This window comes from Gavialis gangeticus, unplaced genomic scaffold (genome assembly GCF_001723915.1).
Source record: "Gavialis gangeticus isolate Ggan-Ray unplaced genomic scaffold, GavGan_comp1, whole genome shotgun sequence".
In the NCBI taxonomy this organism is placed as follows: Eukaryota; Metazoa; Chordata; order Crocodylia; family Gavialidae; genus Gavialis; species Gavialis gangeticus.
Genome location: NW_017729033.1, coordinates 79,071,266 through 79,083,081, shown reverse-complemented (window position 1 = coordinate 79,083,081; position 11,816 = coordinate 79,071,266). Strand labels below are relative to the sequence as shown.

The window sequence follows — 11,816 nt, the reverse complement described above, 5'->3', positions numbered from 1 at the left end:
AAATAAAAGCAAAATGCTGGCTCCCCAGTGGAAGCCTGCAGTCTTTGCTGCCACTGTGGCCCAGTCCTGCAGCTTACCAGGGGCTGGGGAGAAGGCGCAACCTGCCAGCGTGGCACAAAGGGCAGCAGACAAGATGGCAGCCACCCCCTCCACCCTTTGTGGAAAGACCCCAGTGACAAGGGGCCAATCAGTGCCAAGGGGCAGGGCCACCAGAACACACCAGGGAACTATCTGTAGAATTTGCTCTTTATGCCATGACCAACCTGAAAAAATTGTTTAGTTTCATCATGATTTTTTCATGATGAAAATAGTTCATCCCTAGTTATTAGGATGCAAAGGTTGCTTGGGGGTTAGAAATTGCTTCCCAATTCCATTTTCCTAATTGCTTCCCAATTTCATTCTCCTAATTACCCACCACAATTAGTGAGCAGGACACAAAGGAAGATAAAGGGCTGTCACTTTAAAAAAAACCAAAACAAACAAACCTTTATTCATAGTTCAACATATTACAACGTGCACTATTTGCTCACAGTCATGCATAGATAAGGCTAATAACTGAACGTTAAAAATTTCCTCACCAGGGATCTTATTCAGGTTTACTTCTGCACCCCCAAAGCCTCAGACATATTCCTAGGTCTTTAAGGGAAGGATTAATGAAGCCTTTGGTAAGAATCCCATTGTTTCTGACTGTTTCCACATTTGGCTGAAGTTCAAAGTGTAACGCCAAATTAACATTTAAACAATCATCTCACAGACTGATTATAATCAAATACTATTGCTCACGGTGCTGGTGAATTTTTTTTGGCACCGTGGTCAACCTCTGCTTAAAGTGAAGTAGCAGGTGAAGTACATTAGACCCTAAACAAAAGAAGTTAAAATGGTTTCTTGTTTCAGGACAGTCACTTTCAGTTTAAAAAAAAAATACTGCTAACCAGAATCGTGAGAGACATTCCCCAAACAATCTACTTACCTCACTGCCTGATACCGGAGAAAAACCTTGTGTATGTTACTATTATTATTATTATTGACTCTAGCACTGCATTCTAAGTCAGCCCACGACAAAGTGATTTTACATTAAAAAAAAAAGAAAATAAAAACAACCTTTACTATTGAGATCAGAAATAAAGGCTCTAGAACATGTTATCATTAAACTGCCATAAAACATATTAAATTAGTGCCTGCAGTACAGAAATGAGAAACTAAATGAGACTAAAATTAACATGATAACAAATTAGCTTTGCAGTTCTGTTACTGCAGGTTACTAAAGCTGATGTTATACCAAGTGGAAAATTGTGTTAACGCCTCAGAATGTACTTTGGCAAAGTCTGCAATGCCACACAGCAAACTTCTGGGGGTTTGCCATAGTATTCCTTGGTTTCCTAGAGTTTCCACTACATAGCTTAATAACTTTTGGAACATGCAATATTACAGAAAGTACTTTCTACAAGTCTAAGAGCAGCCTTTATGCTCTAGTACACAGTATGCATTCATTCCAAAGCAGAGTAGGAGTGAAGTTATACTTGATGATCCTGAAATACAAGACACATGTAATCAGGGGAAAATATGAGTTACTAGTGTTGCTGCAAGCCAAATCTACCTGCCTTCATCATTCAGATGATAGAGAACACCAGTGGTCAAGTGGATGTTTTGAGTTAAAGTGTATATTTAACAGATGACATTTTAACTTGTTTGGAGACCATTTGGGGGACTCGGGAGAAGCTACACATCTTGTCACTGTGAGGGGAAAAAAGAACTTAGCAATGTAAAAGGGAAAGGGAAGAGCAAAGGTTGGTACACTCTGGACATACTTTGCTAGTGCCAATGCTTGCCCCATAGCAGAATCCTCTCCAGCTGAGCATGGGACCACCAAAGCTAGGCAAGAGCAAAATGCAAGGCTTATGTGCACATGTTAGCAGTTTAGAGGCTGACCTGATGGGAGAGAAGTCTTCGCTTCCATACAGTGTCTTTGGGCACAAAACGTGTCTGAAGGTAGGCACCTAAGCCAGGTTTTCTTGTTTACAAGACCAAGACAAGACCATGGACTACTGGTTAAAGCACTCTCTGGATATGGAGGGCCAGGTTAACCATTCCTGCTCCACCCGGTTCACACAGGATGGATATTTGCATACAAAATGTTCACTGGGCCCGAGAAAGACTTATCTGCTTCAGATCTGGAAACAGGTTCAAGCCTCTGCCCATTAAACATTTATACACAGTGCAAGAGTACAAATGGAAAATAAGAAGGCACCAATTCCAAAGTCTGGTGATCAGGGCACTAATCTGGGAAAGATGGGTTTGGATCCCTGCTCCAAATCATAGCACAGTAGGGTTTTGAAACAAGGCGTCCTACATCTTGGTGAAGGATAAGTGCAAAAGAACAGCAGTGGCAAGAGTCTTTAGTACAGGATGCTTCCATATTAGGTGCCCTTGGAGCACATTTACAGGATGACACCCCATAAACAGGGCAAGCCAGTGGGAACACCTCCTGTGAGAATTCTGCTTTAGTGCTTCTTGGGTTTTGGCTGGAGCTACAACTCTGACCTGCTTCGTAGCTGTGGCGCAGACCAGCACTTGTGTTAGACAACTCCTGACACGTACCTTTTTGAATCATATTCCTACAGTCTGTGTGTTCATTTCAAGGCCAAGTTTACTGGGAAGCTTGATAAGGAAACCCCCCCATGAAACTGTACTTTGGGTTTTACTTTTCCTCTCACAGAACTATACTGGGCCCTTGGTTGTAAGTCTGCTATCCATGCACATTAACAAGTATTTTATCCTCTCGCCTAAGTAGTTCCTTGAAAGAGAGATTTAGTGATTAAAGGACTAAACTAAGTCACCAGCTCTGGTATCTTCAATGATCTCTTCCTTAAATGTCTGATGTACATAGCTTCTAATGCTTCACATCCACTTTACAAAATGAGAGACACTGAAGTCCAAGGATCAGTATTTGCAAACCCTAAAATACAGCAATGTAATATTGCACATCACAGGACTATACGGTAATAGCTAGCAGTGGCAAGCAGACTGCCTTCCCCCCAAATCCAGTGGCCTGTCTCTGGCCAACTGTATAAAGCTCCATGGCCCACAGCCTACTAGCAGCCAGGCAGGCTGCAGAAATACGCTAACTCAGGAGTGGAAGTACATTGGCAGCAGGTGTGTGTCTGCATCAGGACTAATTACTCTACCTCAGTGCAACACTGCCTGACAACACAGGAAGTGACACGAACAGAACAGCTGACTTCCCCAACTTTCTGCCAGTGTATCCAGCCTTACAGCTTGCTGGCTAAAAAAACCACAAGAGAGATTCACTGCTAACTAGACCAGCAAGCCAAACACATGCATAAACTATACCGCCAGGTGCTTAAGTAAGGCAGAACATTTCTCTACTCAGAATTTGAGCAGAAGACACGTTATTAGTCCTACATTTGAAAACAAATGCCTACAGTAAGGACCTCAGTTTTAGGTCAAACTCAAAAACACCACCTGACACTGGTGAGTACTGAAGTCCCTAGTGACTCAAAAGGTTAGAGCTACCCACTGGTGGGAAACCTTTGATGAAAAGCTAATCTCCCTTCTGAAGAAGTCCAGAATATCCACCCTGCCTCTCCAAAAAGAAGAAAAAAAGAATCAAAATTCCAGAAAAAAATATATACAACAACAATAAAATTGAAAGCTGTAGATATTGAGCTATCTGTCCCAAAATGAGGATGCAGTGCTTGTCGCATTTCAACTTCAGGGCTTAGTTCACTGAGAAAGTAGATGAGATAAAAACAAACAAACAAACACCGCCCCCCCACCAAAAACCTCCCAAAACACTCAATTTGGAATCAAGAGCTGCTTTTTCTCCTGTAGAGTTCTACTAGTCCCTCATTTGTAATTCTGCTATCTATGCATATTAACATATCCCTTCCTAAAAAAGAAAATTTAATTAATAAAACTGGGTCTGAGGTAAAGGAAAGGATTAGCAATCACTATTTTGGAGCTCTACTATTGGCCTTGACACAATGCACTGGGAAAACCATTTCTTTGCATATTGAAAAAGAAGGGATAGAGGACACTTCACAGGGGATTTGACAATTAAGTTCATGAGGTCACTAATCACAAGCTATAACCAAAACTAAAAAAATTACAAAAACTAGGTAAAAAGGAGCTGCTTTTTTTTGCACAAATATTGTTTTACTTGAAACAAAAGACAATGTTCAAGTGTAGGATCAGTACTTCAATACAATGTTGGGTGCCACATTACTCCAGAAATGAAGATTCCATTAGTCCATCTAATGTGGATAGTAAATCTACAGAGAATATTTATTCTATTTTGATTCCAATATAATTTGTCCCAAAGCATTCTTTGCTTAAACTCAATATTCTTATTCAGTCAGTGCAGGCAATATTTAGTTTGGTATAACTATTTTAAATAAATTGCTGTTGAACATTTTTGGCTTCAAGGACAGACAATGTGCTACTTCACTGACAAATCTTGAAGAGTTATTAAAGACTTTCCCATCTTATTTCCCAAATCCCAACAACTCCAAAAGTCTCCCTCAAACAAGCCAAACTAATGTTTCAAGTTCAAAATACAAAAAATATGAATTATGTTTTATAAAATGTAAAAAGCTAGTCAAAAGTACATGTTTAGGTATTTAAATCACTGAAGAATGGGATATAGCAGCAGGAACTCAAATATAATAGAGATTATTAACAATAAATACAAGAAATATTAGTGCAAAGGTTGCAATAGAAGAATTTCTTGAATAAAATGGGAATATAAACAGACGTTCTATTTTTACAAAAACAGTCCTAGCTCTGTATACAATCTGTTCTATAAATGCAACTATTTTGATGAAATGTTTATTTGCACATAATTGGTATTAGAAAGTGTGCTTTATTGAGTTGGTTCACTCTTCTTCTCTTGGCAGGCCTAATTTACAGGAAAGTCTGAAAAAACAAGATTTCAAGCATTAGATATTTCTTAGTATGCCCAAAACTACTTTACAGAAACAACTGGCTCAGAATACCCAATGCAGAAGATGCTACATCCACACAGTTTGCAAATGCTATTTCCTTTCATTGTAAAGATGCAGCATAAAAACTGAAAATTAGTTGTTTCTATACATCAGGGTATTACTAAAAAATATTAATAGCTTTCATAAAGCATGCTATAGTAAGCAAAGAGTAAATATGTTGCATACTATAATGAAAAGTGTGGGAGCTTGTCTTAATGCATAAATTTACCTATAGTGGAGCAAGAAATTGGCTGTGCATTGCTATTGCCTGTTGAAGTTTCTCTTCTTTGGCTCTTCTACAGTGGAAAAGCTGAAAACAAGACACAAAGGAGAGAGTAGTTAGCTTTGAAAAGAACTTATTGTCTGCCACATCCTAATCTTGTGTTCTACATAACTAAATACTCTTTAAAGAAAACCTTGGGTATTTTGATGGGCTTGAAAGGGATTGAAATGAAGTCCCTTTCAATTCAAGTAAGCCAGTCAGCTCCTCATAACTGTAAAAAACGCTCCTGCAGTAAAAGGCATTATTAACATATTACTAATTGTCATTACTATTCCCTTCCTTTTCTGTATCCCTCTGACAAGGTATTTAAAAGAATTCAGATTTTCTGGAATCCGACATGGCTGTGCCATCAGCGCTTCAGCTGTATCCTCAAACTTGAAACCTCTGGGCTGTCAACCATGAGTCTTGGTGCCCGTGCACAGCTGCTACTAGTGTGCATTTGGCAAACCAGGGGCAAGAACAGCATACATTCTTTACTCTTCATTATTCTCTAGATAGATAAAACAGACTAAGGGTGTCTAATTGATTTGGCCTTGGGCAGGCACAACATGCAACACAGGTCACACACTAACTGGAGCGGGTGCTGGATCTGGCGTACATAAGAGAGGGAGTGGTTTGAGCCCAGGGTAGCAGGGAGGAAGGATACCCTGGACTGGCCTTATGTGGATCTTGTGTGAAGAAAGGACATGCTCAGGGGTCAGCTCAAGATTCAGGACGAGTACCAGGGGCCAGATGTCCACAGGCCATTATTTGACACCCCTGAAATAGAATAAAGGGATTCGGAAAAAAATCTTCCATTTTATTTCATTTTAATTTAATTGTCCTATTTCTTCCTCCCTTTCTTATATTTGCCCAGCTGTTTTTTTTTCTTTATTATGCAAGGAAGAAGGGACAATATTTTTTTGGGAAAAATGGCTCTCGCTGAAGAAAAGGATGGAAGGGAATATGGAATTCATTATGCAATCCTAGAATGTATCAATTGAGATATTTCTAGTAGAGGCATGAAAGTGTTAACCCCCTTACACGAGGGCATGGTAAAGCCTTGTCTGAAGTACAATGTACAATTCCTGTCACCCACATTCAAGAAAGATGAATTCGAACAAGTGCAGAAAAAGGCTACTAAAATAAGGAGAACAGAGAGTTTATCCTCTGAGAAAATTCTAAAATAGCTTTGCTTGTTTCTTATAGTAAAACAAAGGCAGAGAAAGGATACAACAGCTTTTTGTAATATAGTGGGAAGTAAGCACCACGAGGTAATGACCCATTAAAGCTAGAAGCACAAATGTTGACACACGAACAAATGGGAATATAGAATATGAATACGTTTAGGCTAAAAATTAGGTTTCTAATTACTGCAGGAATGAGGTTCTGAAACAATCTTTTGTTAGGAGCAGTGGGGGCAAAGAGCCTAACTGTTTCTAAAATGCAGCTTGATAAACTAATAAAAAATTATATAGTATAGCTGTCTGCAATAGCAGAGACTCTTACTCAGTTGTCTCTTCCTGAAGAGGTGTGCATTTTAACAGGTCTGCTATTTAAAATTACTGTGGAGTGCTTGAAACCACTATTGTGAACAAAACTTTTACCCTGCAGGAGGTTGCAGAATCTAGCATTCTGAACTAATGGACAGCTCCTAAACCAAGTTTTGAAGGAATCTTGTTTTATAGCACATTGCACATGCAATTCATTAATGTTTTAGAGTAAGAATACATACTGTTCTCTTTTCCATGAAAATGCTTAAAAAGTCATCTATTTCTGTTTTGCCTTCCAAAAAGTCTTCTGCAATAGTGTCAGACTCCTCTTCTGCTTCATGAGCTGCTACTTTCAGTCTGGCTTGCAAAGCACTTGGACTACAACTCTGAGAAAGAAAATAGCTTTCCCATTAATGTTAAGTGTTCACTGAAAACTATGTTTCTATCACACCAAGTAAAAAGAATGTACAAACACAGATTAATACATGTAGTATCAAGATTGCCAAGCAATGTTGAAAGCTTGCTACCTACAAGAATCAGTGAGTTTAAGTTAACTGGAAATTAAAGGGGAATTCTGCAGGACTGAAAGGAGTTGCTTTGTAGAGTTGCAACTCAGGTCTTGATTCTGTGGCTGGATTTGAGCGCACCTCCCCATGCAACTGCACAAAGCCTAATGACTTCAATGACACTGCTTAAGTACGAGTAAGTCATAGGCTCCAATTTATTCTAACAAAAGGAAAGTTATCTCCATTTAAGAAGAGGTGAGCATTTAAATCAATCTGTAATTGTAACCGAGATTCATTATTTAGATTTTAAAGAAAGGCATTCAAGCAATTCTCCAACTTGCAGAACCCCAGCTTAGGCACAGTGGAAAGGGGGAGTGGTGATCTGTGTACAGAAGCAACTGTCTGCTCTTCCGCCACTACAGCCTTCGCTTAAGTTAGAGCTGCAGGGAAGTGACTAATTTATATTGTTTGAAACAACAGGCTTACTACCTCCTTGATTTGTTACCACTTCCTTCTTTTCTTGGAAGTGGAGTGTTTCTCAAAGCGTCTACTTTCTCTAGCCATGTGAGAGTCAATTTACCTTGGCCATGCAAACAATAGAATAGCAAATTCTGATCTTCTATTTCAAAGAGAGGACATTTGACTTACATACTCTTAAATTTCACTGACATTAAGTACAAAGACAGCTGAATTTTATGGTCTAGTATAGCATGAAATAGAAGAGATTAGGGGACATATTTTGGGCATTCTGAAGTTAAAAGATATTGTATCTTGACTGTTGTGATTATACAGTAAGTATATAATCAAACTTAAAAAAAAGGAAAAACCATACTCTCATCTTGCACAACACTGAGAAGTCTGTATGATAGTGTTGCTCTTAAATGCATGATTTTGGAAGTGTACTTGGAAATAACTTTTATAAAGTAACTTTAACGGTGAATTTCTGTCTTTACTTAAGAATGTGCAAGACTTGACAACTCTTGTACTGATGAAATAATTAAAGTAGGCTGGCAAAGCATGGGTTTTAAAGGCTGGATTAATGGTTTGACCATTTTTAATCAGCTAATTCTATAAAAGTGAAAGATTTAGTTATAGTCTTATCTAGCTGTAACGGTGTATGAGACTGGTTCAGTTTTTGTCCTGTGACTCTCTCCAATGACTGCCAGAAAGTTCAAACTGTCAGAAATGGTTCCCAATGAATCCCATCCAATACCTTCCAGGCTTATTCCTACTGTATTACTACATGTGAAATAGGAGTACAGTTGTAGTACGGTCTTCTTTGGCCAAACAGATTTTACACTGAAGTGCTAAATAGCACAGAAATCTTACGTGGCTTCAATTTACTTCCAAACAAATAGAAATTCATACACAAGTGGAACTTAGCCAGAAGAATATTCTTCATGGACAAAAGTATAATAAAAACTAGTTTTGGTGAAGTTATTAAAAATATCTAAATATCAAATTTAAAAGATTATATACCTCACTAAGCTCATGTTGCCTTTGCATCTTCTTCTCAAACGTGGCTTTCAGCTGTGTAAGCTGTTCATACTAGGGGAAAAAGATATTTTTTTAAAAAATCAAGAGGAGTACAGCTCTTTTTCCAGAAAGAGAGAGAGATTATTTTATTTCACTCACTTTATCCAGCACTGTTTGCCTTTTTGCTTCCAAGCTGGGCTCCAATAATAAGTTTTTCTCTGTAAAACAAGTCTGTCATTTACTTAAAACAGACATACATACACACATACAGTTCTCATAAAACACAACCATATTTACAGAAGTGGTCCAAGCCTTACTTGCTAGTTCTTCAATGCTTTTCACCAGCTCATCCTTATCACTGAGGACTTGCTTCAGCTGGGGTAGATTCACAAACTGTTCCAGTAATATATCCTCTTGTTCATTCATATCTGTCAACTGTGATATACTGCATTCAAAAATAAGAAAAATATGGTTATACAGGAGGCTAAGCATTCTATAAAACAGACAATACCTACCACCATATATCAAAGATAAAATCTAGCTTTATTCTGGATTTCTCTCTCAACAACAAAGAAGTCACACTGTTCATTTTCTGTTTCTTTTCTGCATTGCAGCTTTACCATTTGCACTGGAAGGGCTCTAAAAGGCCAGTGGATCTGAATGTCTTTCAGTCTTTACTAGCTTAAAGTTCTTGGGTGTGTCATTTAGTTTAGATGCAACACAATTTGAGAAATGAAGCTATTATGATGCTGAAAAATTCTGATTCCTTAGCTGAGGAAATGAAGTTAGTAAGTCAAAGATCAATCTGGTTGTCTTGAAAAGCTCTCACACATTGGTAATATTGTTTCTTTGAAACAAAACTGATTATATAAAACATCCTGCAAATCTCATGATTAAACTCCATGTTCAGTGTGCACAGCTTCTGACAAGTCCTTAAATAAAAGGATTCTTTGCATCCAGAGAAACACAGAAATTTATGTTCCTCCTGCTAAGTTTGGGAAAGAACAAGGAAAGAAATACTTGTTTTCTACAAAAAAAAAAGCTTCTGATCAATCAAATATAGCAATAGGGGGTAAAATCAGAACAAAAAGGTGAAATAGGTTTCAGTCACAAAGTTATTTCAACTAAGGAGTTTAGTTTTTCCAAATACAGGTAACTGGCCTGAGAAGCAGTCTCAAAGATCAGACTATTTGGCCCTTCAGTATTTAAATATCTATGTAGTATGCATTAAATGCTTGCTGTAAAACACTTTTTGTTTTAACAAATATGAAACTTCACAAACATAATAATCTGTATACATCTTGAACCGCACCAAGCAGCCTTAACACAAAATATGCATCAGCTTTCTCTTTTTTCCTTGAACAGTTACACTCCTGGGGTGGGTAATGAAGTGCTCAGTGACGCAGAGGATATAGCAAAATGCTGTCTGAATAATGGAAAACAGAAATTTGAATTTACCTACAGTTTCCAGTATGTTTCTCTACTGAAAAGAATCTGAGCAAGAAAAATTGAGCTCTGGAAAGATTATAGTATAGCCAGCAGAAACCATGCAAATCACAGCAAATGAGTACTTTTCTCCTTATGAAACTTGTTAGATGGCATCATAGAAATGACAAAATACTTTGATTCAAGCTATGGTTGCCATGCGATTTTTCCCTTCTCTCTCCCCAAGACTGTACCTTAGTTCTGAGAGCTCTGGAAATGCATCAGGGACATCAGGCATCTTGTAACTGAACCCATTCTGGCCAACCTGAACAGAAATTTAGAAATATTACTAACTCTTTGACAACAAATATTTACCTACTAGTCTGTCAAGTCTCACTTTGGCAAAAGAAAAAAAAATGCAGACTCCTGTGACAATTCAGCCACCATAACAAAACTGTGTGGGATGCTTGGAGTGGCATAGGACTTGGAGGAATCAAACAAGGAAGAAGTTACTTTTCTCTGAAGTCCACTGTGTCAACCTCAGTACCCAACTCCAGGGAAGAGACAGGGTCAATACCTCAGAAAAGTAAAAATCAGGGAATACAGCATGCTGGCTGTGCCTTCTGAAAGCAGCCTTTGCGGATGCTGCTTTCATTTCAAACTTAATGATATGAAAAAGGGTGACTATCAATTCATTTATTTAATCTTACTTCAGTTGAACTTTCTACAGCTGTGTCTGCCCATTAATCTTTATAGAAGGTAGAGCTTCTTTACTTCAGGAGGAATAGTTTTTCATCATGATGTGGGTTTAAGACTAGAACACTGAAGATGTTTTTCAAGCTCTTTGGAGTAGGCATATGAAGCACCCTTCAGAGCATGCAAAAATTATTTTCATTTTTGTGAGGCCATCAAGAGAAGCTTCTTGACCCAAATGAAGAAAGCAAAAAAAATAGCCAAAAACACCCTAAACATGCAATGGAGAGAAGACTTCATTACTGCCTTCACCTGAAAAACCCAGTATGAAACTATGTACAGTTTTGCTTTAAAACTGACGAAACAGCCACTAAACAGTTCAGAGGCTATTCCTACATGGCTCAAAAGGAACACATGAAGGTATTAACACACAGCTAGAGAAAGCAGAGAGTCTCTGCTTTGGCTTTAGTTTGATTTAAGAAGCTCTTGCCACAGCCAGAATGACTGCCTTCTGTTGTTGCTGCCAGCAAAGCAAATGAGTGAAGTCACCCATCCTGCCCCTTTGAATTCTATGTGAAATTCCGATTTAGCCACCTTATCCAAAATTTAGACTAGCTCTGAAAGCTGCAGCAGAAAACAGCTTGAATAACAAACCTCACCACATGCACAAACCTGCAGTAATCCTTCTGTTGTTGGAACAGGTAAAGGCAGATCAGCAATCAAGCCATACGAGGGAGCAGCAGATTTATCTGTAGTGTAACTTGAAGGAACTGATTCAGCAACTGGCACAGAAGCTATAGATCTATTTGTATCTTGTGGTGGGTATGGAGGAAGAAATGGAAAACCCTGAGGAGCATAAGGAGGCATTCCAGCTGGTTTACTGTAAAGGCTAAAAAAAACTGCCATAAGCAACTAAAATGCTTGTTGTTCACTTACAATATTTACAATTTACAAAAAG

At 38.3% G+C, this 11,816-nt stretch overlaps 1 protein-coding gene and 1 long non-coding RNA gene across 4 annotated transcripts in view; one reads left to right on the top strand and one right to left on the bottom strand.

Moving 5' to 3' along the window:
- Positions 1 to 459: 459 nt before the first annotated feature.
- Positions 460 to 11,816, bottom strand: part of VPS37A (VPS37A, ESCRT-I subunit) — a 30,394-nt gene continuing 19,037 nt past the window's right edge. For 2 of the 3 annotated variants that reach the window (XM_019526341.1, XM_019526343.1), the window contains 7 exons: positions 10,420 to 10,490; positions 9,058 to 9,185; positions 8,900 to 8,958; positions 8,744 to 8,812; positions 7,001 to 7,144; positions 5,233 to 5,313; positions 460 to 4,935 (listed from right to left, as the gene is read on the bottom strand). In XM_019526341.1, the coding sequence (XP_019381886.1) occupies positions 5,233 to 5,313; positions 7,001 to 7,144; positions 8,744 to 8,812; positions 8,900 to 8,958; positions 9,058 to 9,185; positions 10,420 to 10,490 (552 nt within the window). In that variant the 3' untranslated portion in view covers positions 460 to 4,935. The remainder of the gene's footprint in view (positions 4,936 to 5,232; positions 5,314 to 7,000; positions 7,145 to 8,743; positions 8,813 to 8,899; positions 8,959 to 9,057; positions 9,186 to 10,419; positions 10,491 to 11,816) is intronic. The other variant, XM_019526342.1, reaches the window with a different exon arrangement.
- Positions 5,149 to 11,816, top strand: part of LOC109303938 — a 13,603-nt gene continuing 6,935 nt past the window's right edge. Inside the window, exons 1-2 of the long non-coding RNA XR_002099267.1 lie at positions 5,149 to 5,161; positions 9,848 to 9,854. This is a non-coding gene — a long non-coding RNA (uncharacterized LOC109303938). The remainder of the gene's footprint in view (positions 5,162 to 9,847; positions 9,855 to 11,816) is intronic.